Here is a 13,250-nt window from a genome sequence, read left to right on the forward strand (position 1 = left end):
TCACGGCAGCCCAGCTCCACACTGAGCTGTTGTTCAGCATCTTAGCTGTAGAGGGCAGTGTCACTGGCCCTCATATGTGGGATCCGAACTGGGGTCCTCTGGCGTCCCAAGCCAGTTCTTAACCAACGCACCACTCAGCCGGCCCAGATACATTCTAAATATACAAATTATACATCATACACATTTTAATGAAATGAGCCAGAATAAATAGTAGTGCAAATTCAATCTGCCAGGTAATTGCACCCAACCATTTAATTAGTGTAGGCAGAGTTTTCAATTAAGTTGGCTCATAGCTATTAGCTATTAAACATTTTTCGGAGATGTGTCTAGTCCCAGGTGTTTAGCTGACAAGAGGGAAGAAGGAGCACACTCTTTATGAGTTTTATAATGAACCTCTCTCTCTCTCTCTCTCTCTCTCTCTCTCTCTCTCTCTCTGTGTGTGTGTGTGTGTGTACTTGCAGAGTACTTGCAGAGTACAAGTGTGTGTACTTATGCAGAGATAACAAATCTGGAGTCTCTAAACACATCATATGGGCAATCAAGCCCTTTCTTAGGGGCTGCCTTTATGAAATTCTAGACAATGATGATTTACAACTATATATATTTTCCTCCTCTGGGGCTGGAGGGGGAAAAGAAAGATATATTTAACTAAAGGTTACGCAAAGCTGTCCCCTTCTATGGTACATCAAGTTTCTGTATCTCTGGAATCCAAAAAGGCATGAGGCATGGATTCTGACTTAGACTGAGAAAGTCAGTGCACATTTGGATTACGATCTGGACACACGCAAAAATGTCTTGTTATACACATTTCACAGAGAAAGTGCAGGGGAAGGAGATCTTAAAATATGTCTGGCAAATAAGGGAGTAGCTTGTGTATATAAATATCAAACTCTGTACATGTAATATTTAAGATATGTAAATACCTTAAATGATGGTCTCTACTTAGTTAACATAAAACATAAAAACTTTCCTAAGTTTAGGGCCGGCTGAGTGGCTCAGTTGGTTAAGAGCTTGTTCAAGAGAGCAAACTCTGAGCAACAGGGTTGCCAGTTCGATTCCTGGCCTGAGCTGAGCTGCCGCTGAGCTGCCAACAGGTGGCAGAAAGGCTCATCTAAAAAACCAAACCAAAACAAAACAAAACTTTCCTACGTTTATTCTGGATTTAACCTTACTATTTTTTTCTCAAGCAATTTAAGTGCAATAACAACATCAAGGGACATTTTAGGACTATATCCCTTGAGGAATTCTATTTAGAAAACACATATAAAAATGCCATCTTTCTATATATAATTTGTCTCCATATACACAACTTCTTATATAATAAAATGTTATATATTATTTATAGAGTTTTTATTTCCTGTTAAGGTAAAAAAGGAGTCATGACTACTTGGTAACATAGCAGTTATCATGGTGGCTCTATTCTTGTTTATTTTTCTAATGGTCCTAGTTAGATTTTTTTTCTCAAACTGATCATAAGCTGCTGATGATAAAAGTATTTTGCTTTTCCAACCTAGGTGGTTTCTGACAGCTAATTACCAAAAGACATCACCATTTTACAACAGGAACTCAACACAAAAGGTATGATGGAATGTCATTTATTTTTCCCTAAAAATAAAAGATTTTAATGGAAAACATGTAGTATTGTCATGTCATCCTGAATGCCAGCAATATCTTGACTTTTATACACGCAGAAAGCCAGGTCAAAGTCCAGTCAGCATACACATTTCTCCATGACCCTTCAACAGTTTTGCATGTACAAAATTTTCTGCTATTTTGCTTTAGCAAATAGCAACATAATTTAAAACTTTCATGTCTCCTATGTGACACCTAAAATGTTTATTAATACAGTTAGAAAAATAAAAGCCATAAAAAATTCATGGTATGAGTTCATGGTGCTAATTACATAATTTCTTCAAATGTAAGATCATTTAAAAAATGCCTACATAACGATCTTCTGGTTTAATTTGAAAGACTTATGACTTGAACTCTAGTAAGACTGTTAAGTCTATGTACATATCAATTATTTAATTTTTACTTGCCTTGGAAGAATTAATATCGATTGTCCACTGAATGAATGCCTTCAAATATTAATAAATATATTACAGTGTTTACAAGTATTTTTATTACTCTGAGATTGACAGAAAGTTAAGCTATGGAGAAGGAAATAAAGATCTCCCAACAGGGTGAGTTCATGTGCTATGGGACCAAAGAAAAGGGTGGGTGCTTGAGCCTGGAGGGAGTTAGGTTGGGAGGGGGTTCGTGGAGGGAGGACCACTCAGGTGTGCACAGCAGCTCTAAGACACATCAGGCTCCAGCTGAGACCAGCTAGCCAACAACACTTTTGTTGCTGGATCAGAAGTAAATGCCAAATAGCTGGAAACCGGGACAGAGAGGAACACTGTGAAAGTATGTTATTTTAGTAGTAAGACGAGGAAGTTAAGCCTAAGGTCAAACTAGGCTGAGGATTGTAAGACCATACTCCATAAGCTGTTAGTTAACTACCCTCTGGAAATTACCTAATTTAGTTGAGGTGTTGGGTAATGTCATGGATAAGAAAGGGATAAATGAAGACATTGTTTCGGCAACAAAAAGTGATGCTAATTTGATTTCTACAATTTTCACTGTGTCATGTGCCCTTCTGTTACACTACTTTCTGCAAATTGTCTCATGCAGATGTACTATCCACATGACCTTTTCAATACACTTGGCAAACCTTGTTAATGCTGTCAAAGAATTTACATTTAATACTCTGCTAAGAGGTGATCATAATGCCCAAATGAGACCACATGAAGAAGTGAAGTCAAAGATTGAGATGTGCTATTTGTCTTGTGAATGTAGATGCAATTCTCATTCTGGGGGTTTATTTTCTAATGTTTTAAAAACAACAGTGAACTAGCCATTATTTTTTAGAAGTACACTACCCTAGGTCATATCAATACACATGTACAAATACCATTCCCTCTTCCTCACTCCCTTCCTGGTAGTCATTTAGATGCTCAAGCCTTGGCCTTCAAAGGGTGTGGCTCCCACCAAACCATTTGGGGTACAGAGTTCAAACAGTCTCTTGGAAAATTTTATAAATGACATCCACCCAGTATAATGTTTAAAGCTCTTAAACAAGAGTCTTTAAAATAATTTAAACATTTGCATAATCAACAAGAGTTCTCTGGTGGCCCACTTTTACATGCAAATACAGACAGCTGCTAACATGCATTATTTTAGTCAATTGGTAAAGTTTATTTCATAAGTAGAAGTAATTTTAAGCCATTTACTAAACTGTAAATTTCAATCCATTAAAAACTACTACCAGAGCAGTTTTGAGGTATTACCATTAATTTAATACAGAAATGTTACTATATTTTGATGTGGTATGAAATGTGACTGCCATGCCTTTTATTAAATGGTGATGTTGTAGTGTTGACTACAGATGTGTTCTATAGCTTTTAGAAAATTATTGCGCATGTGCGTTAGCTGATTTTCCAAACATTAATGGCAATTTGACTGGTTGGTCATTTGTAAGCATACCAAAATAGTAAAGTAAACCAGCTGAGAAATTTCAGGTATACAATGCTACCCTCCAACCTACCTTCCTCAAAACCCATCCTACTCACTCAAGCCGTTTACAAGGAAAACTTGTGCAAAAAGCATTCAAAAAGCCTATTAGCAGGTTAATTATCTTGTAATCTTAAAAGAACTAGACAAGGTTTTTTCTTCTAAAATTCATTATAAAAATAAATAAATTTCAGTTTGAGACCTTAGGTACCAAATTGTGGCTTGATTTAGTAATGATGGGTAGACTATATAGTTATGAAAACCGTAGTTGGAAATATATGAGCTCCAGCTCATTCTCTGCAGTGAGGCCAATAGCTGGCACTTTTCTGTCACAACTATTTTCATAGTTAACTGAAATACACTCAACCTCTCGACAAATGTTTAGCCTTCCTTTGTCCAGAAACTCCCACAAAATTTTAATTCTTAGACCTCCATTATAAAACTACAAGTAACCATAATACATGCAAGATAGGGAATAAAAACCTGTCACCGGCTCAGGAGACACTGATCCACTGTACCAGGGCAAACACAGCAGCTCACAGGAAATGGTCACCACTTGGGTGTACAGCTTATTCAGATGTTTTGCACTAAAATGCAGGCATAAAGTCCTGCCTGTACTCTTTATCTCAGAGCAACAATAATTTAAATTCAGTTTGACAGTATGAGCAAATACTTCCAGGCTTTGTGCTGTGGGATCAGAAATGGCCTGGTCCTGCCTCAGGTACCTGATGTGTGGCAGGGCTCTGGATCACTAAGTACATTAGTGGGAACACTGTCAGCTGGAAGTGCCAATATGACTTACTGCTTAGAACTGTGCTAACATCGACACCTTTGTTAGGCTGGTTTCTCACATGAGAAGCTTTTTGCCCTAGTCAGAAAATTATTTGAGGAACAGTATAAGGAACCGAACTAAGGAAAACATTTCTGGCCTCCAAATCCACACACACACAAACAAGTTTCCAACTATTGTCCTCTCAGTGCAAATGAGCAATTGGCTGACCTGTCACGTATCACTGATATGAACACAGCATTCAGTCTGTGGAACAATGTGATGCAGCAAAACCCTGATCTAATGCAAATCAAGCCTATGAACTAAAACCACGGCAAGGAGACAGTCCAGCTCAGTGTTCTCCTGAGAGCTAATGCTGGCTCTGAACACAAAAGCAACTGAAAGGCACAGGGCTCAGATTTCATTGATAGTCCTCTCTGAAGGGCAGTATTCTGAGGGGCCTGGTGAGGACATATAGAAAGACTGTGTTTTCCTTTTTAATCGGGCTCTTTTGTTGGCCAACACCAGGCTACGCCGGCTTGAACTGATGATTTCCGAAATAAACTTTTTGCAGTCTACACACACCTCCATAGTACTCCAGTCCTCCATTAACTCTTTGGGAAATTGTAGTTCTTCATCTGATTTGTCCACAGACTTAGATTTTGAGGAGAACCTGGAAAAAAACAAAACACTTAAAGCATCCAGTATTGTTACTTATAATTTATTACAGTACTAAAAAACGTGCAAAAAAAGTAAATTTGCCTATCTGCCTAATGCCATCTAGCATTTGGCACTAACGCCAGGGACTGCCCCCTGCCTGGCCAGTGGGTGGCTGGTGCATCAAATCTTAACTCTCTCAGGCCCTGCTACTGTGTGACCTGAGCTGGCCTGACCTTCTTCCATCTTTTTAAAGGATCAACACTAACCTCACTCTGCATTAAATGCAAAGGGATTGACATTCAGGCAAATTTTTCCGTTTTAAATTGTTAGCTCATGGCATAAAGCTTCATTTCTAGCTTTACAATAGGAAAGTCAAGCCAAAGTTGTTGCAAACGGTTGTAAACATAGAAATAGGGTTAAACAGAGTTTCTTCCAAAACTAAAGGAAAGAAAGATATATGCATGTTTTCAATTCCATTGAAAACAAGGGCAGATTTAAAGATGACTTTTAAAGGACACACAAAAGTAATTATTTCTAAAGGAGACATAAAAATAAACTATGAGACTAAAGTATCCTTCAAGTAGCTAACCATTATTCTATGATAAGTTACCTTTCAGAAGTTTTGGAGATTTGTGTGCAAGTCAAAACATAAGCTATTATCAACCAACCAACCCACCCACTCAAACCCACTCTGGCCAAAACTGCCATGTCATCACAGTCCTCAAAAGGAGCATTATTCTTTTACAAAGGATGCTCTGAAGATCCAGGTCCCTTGCTCACCTGGCAATGCTCCGAAGTGGCCGATGGTGGCCAGTGGAGGGTTTTTCTGGCCTCATACAACTTTCCCCTCTTTGTGAGGCAGAAGGTCCCAATGAAAAGATAGGAAGAGTGGAGTACGGCTTGGAGGGCAGTCGCATCTATTATCCCAAATAAAACTGAGAATGAGCAGTACTGTTAAAGAGGCAATCTATTAAAATTAATATAAGTTATAATTTCACCAAGCTTAGCTTACCTTTTTGCAACACTGTGAGCACACTGGCCTGTATACAAAATCAGAAATATTATTTGGCATGATACCATAGATACAACTGGAAATTTAGAGTAGCCAATGGCTGCGTGGTTGTGAATTTCTACAATAAATTACAAAATCTCTTTGGTTCTTCTACCAGAGTACAATAAATTGATACAACTGTGGGTTGCCAAAAAGACAATCAGTCTGTAATACTTAACTCTTACACTGTTTCCTATAAAAGGATCAACGCACATCTGTTTGGAGTTTTCTTATTTGTTTATCCAGGGGTCATATTACAATCACATCTATTTTTTTCTGTTCAAACATGATATATTATTATTAGAATTATCTTGGTTATGTAAAGAAATACATGCAGAGGAACATTTTCCAGGTTTAATACCAAATAATTGTTTGATTCACTCTTTTGAAGAAATCAGTATTCCTAACCCACAAGCATTGCACAATGTAAGACAAGATTATTTCTAAGATTGTTCCTGTGTAGAAAACTGATGAAACAATGATGTTAACTGGTATTTCTTTGACTATTGTCATCAATTACAAAAATCTTACCTCTTACAGAACTGACAAGTGTAAGACCAGGTGAAGAAGGAAAATCTCCTGGTTCGGCAACAAAAACAAAGCTAAAATATACAAATATAAAAGGAGAAAAAAAAAAGCATTGCCAAGAGTTAATTTCCTAATTTATATGATTGAATACACTTTATATTTATACATTGGGGAAGTTAAGTAGATGTAAGAAGAGAATGCAGAAAGCCGGCTTTTATGTTTGGCTTTGTGATAATTATAATTTGGCTCTGTATTTAATTATAATTCTACTTTTAAAACTATTAAAAGGCCACAGCTCTCAAGACTCTCACTATCATGGAAGCAATCTAAAGAAGGTTCTGAAAGTCTCCTCTGTTTCTCAGGTTTTTTCCTTTCTAGATCCTTAAAAGTATGAGGTCTAACAATTAAGTTTGAGAACTCATCCTAGAAAAAGTGCTACATGCCTCACTGCTGAATATCACTACAGTCACCTTCGAAGTACTCCCCTTGGGAAGTTATGTACTGACCCTTCAAAACAATTTTGGAACGCTTTTTCTGGAATGGACATCAGAGCTGTCATTGTATTCTCTTTGATGTCCTGAATGTCATCAAAATGTCTTCCTTTCAATATTTCCTTTATTTTCGAGTAAAGAAACAAGTCACTGGGGGCCAGATCAGGTGAGTAGGGAGGGTGTCCCAATACAGTTATTTGTTTACTGGCTAAAAACGCCCTCACAGACAGTGCAATGTAAGCTGGTGCATTATGGTGATGCAAGAGTCATGAATTGTTGGTGAAAAGTTCAGGTCGTCTAACTTTTTCATGCAGCCTTTTCAGCACTTCCAAATAGTAAACTTGGTTCACTGTTTGTCCACTTGGCACAAATTCATAATGAGTATCCCTCTGATATCAAAAAAAGGTTAGCAACATTGTTGCAATAAGTTCTCAAAGTTAATTGTCAGATCTCATATAACGATTAAATGCAAGACAGACATGGTTTTATGAAGGCATACCATTATTTATTATGGTTATTTTAAACCACCCACAGTTTTTGATTTCTAAGGGAGAAAAAAATACTCTCTTTTGTGAACAAGGCAGAACAGGAACTGTCTACTGGAGAATAAGCCTCTTACTTCCTAAAATCCCCTAAAAGTCCTGCACCATCTGGCTAGAGGACAACTCCCTCAGGAGACTATGCCTGGGACTGACCATTATGCTAACTAACCCTACTGATCAATCAACTTTAAACAGCTCTACCTTTCCTTTTTTCAGGGCAGTGTAGACATCTTTATATTGTTGGTATTTTTCCAGCTCTGCCTTCACCAGGACCTGACGAATATGCATCACTTCCTCCACAGTAAGAGCTAGGCATTCCACTGGATAGCAGAATTCCTCCTGAAATTCAAAATTCCACATGAATAAGAAACTCCCCCCACCCTTTTCTGGCATTGCAAAATTTTCCCTCATATCAGACACCTGGGTTAGTAGCTTCAGAGAAGAAAAGAGGTTTTCCAATGAACATTGGAACAGAACTGGCTCACTCTGGGGACCACAGTTTCTAATTAAACTAAAACAACATATGGCAGAAAACTTCTAGGGACCATGTGAAACACTGTAGCCTACTGAATTTTCCAATAAATTTAAGTTCCTCACATTTGTTTAGATATTTCTCATCAAGTATCTATATTCCATTAAGCTGAACTATGTATCTATGCATGGAAATTTTGAAAAAAATGTTTTGAACCAAATTTATGTCAGTTGTCTCCTATGATTACGCAGACATTAGTGTTGTGTTACAGACTATATGCTAATAGATAAATAGCAAATCAACAACATTGGTACTGTTTTAAAAACTGGTTTGTGGTACCCAGAATAGCCAAAAGAAGGAGGTTAGTAATTTATACTGAGAAGCATTGTTTAGTGGTAAGTTACATCAGCACACCTTGAAAAACCCTTATGGTACGAGTGGAGCTGGAACATGTAACAACTAGTCAGTTTACAACCACAAAGCAATTTCCACAGGCTGCCCCACAGTTCTCCAGGTTTGTTATTACTTTTAAACAACTGCTGAATGCATAGTCAGCACTGGAAAAGATGTGGCGAAAATCAGAATTTCACAATAAATATTTATGTTGGCAGTCTTATGTTAATGGTTTCCCTAAAAACAGCTGAGGAAGATGTTGATGTAACTGATCCCACTGAATAAGGAGCCTCACACCCATCTGCTTCCCATCCGGCCCTGCTCTTGATTGGTGGATCTAATAGAAAGACAGAACAGTCTTGTGCATTTGCACCCTGCCAGGCTTCACAAGGGCCATTGTAGTGTAGTGACACTGAAACTTAATGTTCTCAGTACAAACACATTATAATTCATACCCACACACACACACACACAATAGTATTGCTCACAGGCATTCTGGAATCAAACAAGCCAAATGAGAAAGCACATGACTATGAATGCAGTCCGTTTATGCAGTTTTAACATTCAGTTCTGTCTTTCAATCAGAGAAAAACAAAAACAAATTTAGGCTGCAAACTTAACAAACATTAGCATTTACTAAAAAAAGTAGTTTGAAGAATTACTGATTCTTACTAACAATCAATACAAAACTGTCTCTGTTCAAGCTATGTAAGGAAGGTTAAATTTGCTTAAAAATGTTTTGGAAAAAACCCTGCAATTGAAATTTTAAGATGAAGAGCTTAGTATTTGGCGGGTGGGAGAACAGTTTGCTCAGAAAGATTGTATCATTTGCTATATTATGTCTAAAAAGCTTTTTGAAAAATCACCATCACATAATTTTCTCTTCCAATGGCAAATGCTTTCAAAAGTAATAGGATTAAATTGATATGTTCAATATCTACTCTGTTTTGCTCCTCCCTGAGAAAAAAGTGCAGTGTCATGTCAAATGGAACAAGGCACTGCCTCTGTGAAGGTCAGGCCATTAAAACTGCCCACTAGTAAGTATTTTTGGCTGCACACATCTGAATGACAGCTTTTTTCAGTTTTTGAACATATTTCATAAGAACTTTTCCTATGGTAATTCTCTTTCATCAGTGATGAGTATGACTATGGTACATTTTTCTGACAGCTAGATTGCTGACTTGGAACAAAGTAATGTATGAATCTAGCAAATAACCAGATAATCACTACTGAGATTTGTTGCTGTGCATGCTAGAAAGATGGCAAATGGTGCTAATTGAATTAACTTTACACCTTGGATGCCTGGGTTGGTAGGTATCTCCAGAAGATGGGATCCTTTTTATTTGCAGGGTATACTAGCACATACAATAAATCTGACAGTGTGTACTTCCCTTTCCTTAGTCTTAAGTCACACAAGGGCTTAGTCAAGCATACTTTCAACTTACTAATTTGAACCATACGCAATTTCAGTACTTCATCGAATATAATAAGAAATGTGGAAACAAAATTTTTTTGTTTGTGTTCTTGTTTTTTTTTTTGAAATTTCAAGCAGATTATTACCCTTTAGTAAAATAATTTCTATCAGGACAAATGCTAATGTTTTAATTCTGGTGCATTCCCAAGGACAACAAAACTTTAATGCAACATGAAAGAAAATAATAAAGTTACTACAATAGTTTTCATTTTTTTAATTGACAAAAAATATTGAGTCAACATCCCCAAAGCCAAATCAAACCATAACCAGATCTTGCTGAGATACCACTGTTCCAAAACTCAGGGTTTTCACCATGAGCAATAACCCCTTTCCCCATGGTGACACTGGGCTCGGACACGCCTACAGCAAGCACTAAGCTCGTTTTCATGGCGAGACGCGGACAATAAGGACTAGATTAGCACAATTCTAATTTTCTTGCTTCTCTGTGTTTTAATAATGATTACAATATGCCATAGGGGCAGATGTACCTTTAGAACTTACTTTTATGTAAATTACTAAATTTGGGGAGATTTTGTTGACTATTCTGGTTATATTTACCATTCAAAAGGGGTCAGTTAGGCAGCATAGAAATTAGAGACCATAATGTATAATCTGATTACTAAGCCCCAGAAAAATGGGAAGTCATATTTCATATAGTATTCTTGATTAGCAAAAATTTCATAAATAAGTAGCAGATATTTGAAAATTGTCATTGTTTTCTGAGCTTTTAAACTAAAGGAAGGCAGATTCAAATAAAAATAGCAACTAATAAGTTTAATTACTCTTTTCTTTTTCCAAGTTCAACTTTAAAACACAAAGTGAATTCTTTGCCTGAAGTAATATGTGGATTAACATACAGGTATCTGTGTTTGGGGAGGACTGATAGTAAAAATAAAAGTGTTGGTAGATCTTCAGCAATAGCAGTAGGAGTTACAGGAGTTAAAATGCCATCCCTGCACTTGACCTCTTACTACCCAAATGGCCAAATCTAAAAAATGGGAAAAGGAACAGAGATTTATCCTGTATCTCATGACAAACAGAAAGGGGTTTGTTTTTCTCATTTACATTCAGAGTCTCTTTAACCAAGACGGATAATAAAGAATAACAAAGAAACCAGCTGCTGGCTCATTTGTTAAGGATGTGTCTTAGTAAAAATGGTCTGTGGAGAGCTAGGACCCTGTATGAGGTGGAACAGGCAAAGCTGCTGCTAACACTGGTTAGCACACACGTTATGCCAGGGGCAAGGGAAGCTGTACTATGTTCCCAGAGCTTTTTATTTCACTGGGGTTTGGAAATTTTTATACTTTCTTTAAAAAATATATTCCATATGAAAACCTTAAAAACAATAATAAAATGCAGAATTATTTAAAATAATCACATCAATAAAAAGAAACTTAAAATATCTCTCTATAAGAAGTGGGTTGTTGGGGCCGACCGAGTGGCTCAGTTGGTTAAGAGCACGAGCTCTGAGCAACAGGGTCTGTGGTTCGATTCCCCCATGGGCCAGTGAGCTGCGCCCGAGCTGAGCTGCCACTGAGCTGCCAACAGGTGGCAGGATGGCTCAGCTGGTGAGAGCACGTGCTCCTAACAACAGGGTTGCTGGTTTGACTCTTGCATGGGATGGTGGGCTATGCCCACCCGCAACTAAGATTGAACAAGGCACCTTGAGCTGAGTGGCCGCAAGCTGTTGAGGGGCTGGTGATTGAACTTGGGGGAGCTGAGCTAGCTGCGCCCCCCGCCACAACTAAGATTGAAGGACAACAACTTGGCTGTTCCCCTTCCCCAACTCCCCAATAAAATCTTAAAAAAACAGTGGGTTGTCATAAAACCACATAACAGTCTGGCCATCTCAAAGCAGCTTTATGAAAGGTGCTGGGAAAGAGAAAGATTCTCTGAGCCCAGGGGAGATACATGCTATGGATACACAGCCCCTTGAAGCTCACGGTGGGGTGTGCGGGACACAGGCAATGACACGGCTCTGTGGAAGGTGAAGTCCCCTGTGGCGACTTAGCCTGGCAGGTAGCAAATGCTCTTCTGAATGAAGCAAGGCCCTGGGAGGAAAGCACCCTACAGGCTCTCAGAGTGCCCCTGCACATGGAGAAGGAGGCAACATTCCTCCTGCTGTAAAATCAGGTCACTCAAAGACAAACACTCACAGGTTCCTATTATCTGATGCTGCATTTTGAGTTTGTTGTCCTTTCAAAGTTATTTTTTTCTCAACTGAGATCATAATGTGAACTATGCATCCTACAAAAGATTGGAATCAATAATCAGAAGCAAAGTGCCCATCTAAGCTGTTAATTCTTGCAGAGTGCAGGAGTTGAGGTATCACTGTCAAAGAGATAGAGAGAGTAAAATAATTCCCAGAGCCAGCAGAAAGAGGCCAACCTTTGAGGATTTCCACCTGCTGGTAAAAGCTCTCTCACATAGATAATACATAGCCCCTGCTACCCCAAACATGGCTGCTTCAAAAGGATGAGAGCTGAGCAGAGAAGCTGTTTGTATGGTAGAAAAAAGTGGTCGAAAAGGCGTCCTTGGCCATACACTGGTTATCCTAGGAACCTGAACAATAGATAAGGGAAAAAGAAAATGGCAGGGGGAAAAGAAAAGGAGAAAATAATGCTGAACATGAGTGACCTACAAATGGTGATTACAGAGCATGAAAGAAAAACAAAATGAAAACACCACAAAAGATGTTAATGGTAGATGCCGTATGTGTGTCCACACCAACATCTGCATCCATATGTATAAATCAGTAATCAAGCCATGAAGTAATTCCTAGAGAATATCAGAGTTCACACAGCAAAGAGTTGAATTTAAGATTTTCTAACTTAGTTTTCCGGTAAACAGTCAGTCTCCTAAATTGGGCTCGCTGGCATGCAGGATAGAGGTAATTGCTTGCTGTGCCTGAGAGCCTGGGAATGTACACCGAGCAGGCACTTGCTCCCTCTGGTGAAGGTACTTAAAGACAAGTAGCCTTTCACTTAGGTAATTTGATCAAATGATGTAAAAATTTACATTTTTAAACATCCTAAAGAAAGGGAGGGAGATACAATAAAAATAAGTGATTACAACAAAGATATTTCCACCACCTTCAGTTGTGGGATTATAAATACAACATGATTCCTTATTTCAAAAATATACCGAAATTTTAAATTAATTATCATACTTTAAAAAATAATACTTACCAAGCTAGAGGGTACTACCACAGAGAATTGTGATTTTATGGGTTTCTCAAGATAAGTTACTAGCAAGAAATGTCATTACTTGACCTGGAAGTTATTTTGTCTCAGCTGGTGCCTAAGGCACTTGGAGGGA

The 13,250-nt window shown here is 38.1% G+C and overlaps 2 protein-coding genes across 5 annotated transcripts in view; one reads left to right on the forward strand and one right to left on the reverse strand.

The window, feature by feature from the left end:
- Positions 1-3,699, forward strand: part of PRELID3A (PRELI domain containing 3A) — a 44,868-nt gene extending 41,169 nt beyond the window's left edge. For all 3 annotated transcript variants that reach the window (XM_019627524.1, XM_019627518.1, XM_019627529.1), the window contains one exon: positions 1,515-3,699. Coding sequence is in view for 2 of the 3 variants with exons in the window: in XM_019627518.1 (XP_019483063.1) it covers positions 1,515-1,532 (18 nt within the window). In the remaining variant the exon portion in view is untranslated. The remainder of the gene's footprint in view (positions 1-1,514) is intronic.
- Positions 1,580-13,250, reverse strand: part of SPIRE1 (spire type actin nucleation factor 1) — a 121,359-nt gene continuing 109,688 nt past the window's right edge. Inside the window, exons 10-15 of one of the 2 annotated variants that reach the window (XM_019627513.1) lie at positions 12,321-12,494; positions 7,795-7,932; positions 6,564-6,634; positions 5,994-6,021; positions 5,762-5,898; positions 1,580-4,994 (exon numbers count right to left, since the gene is read on the reverse strand). In XM_019627513.1, the coding sequence (XP_019483058.1) occupies positions 4,736-4,994; positions 5,762-5,898; positions 5,994-6,021; positions 6,564-6,634; positions 7,795-7,932; positions 12,321-12,494 (807 nt within the window). In that variant the 3' untranslated portion in view covers positions 1,580-4,735. The remainder of the gene's footprint in view (positions 4,995-5,761; positions 5,899-5,993; positions 6,022-6,563; positions 6,635-7,794; positions 7,933-12,320; positions 12,495-13,250) is intronic. The other variant, XM_019627514.1, reaches the window with a different exon arrangement.

This window comes from Hipposideros armiger, unplaced genomic scaffold, assembly GCF_001890085.2.
Source record: "Hipposideros armiger isolate ML-2016 unplaced genomic scaffold, ASM189008v1 scaffold_735, whole genome shotgun sequence".
NCBI lineage: Eukaryota > Metazoa > Chordata > Mammalia > Chiroptera > Hipposideridae > Hipposideros > Hipposideros armiger.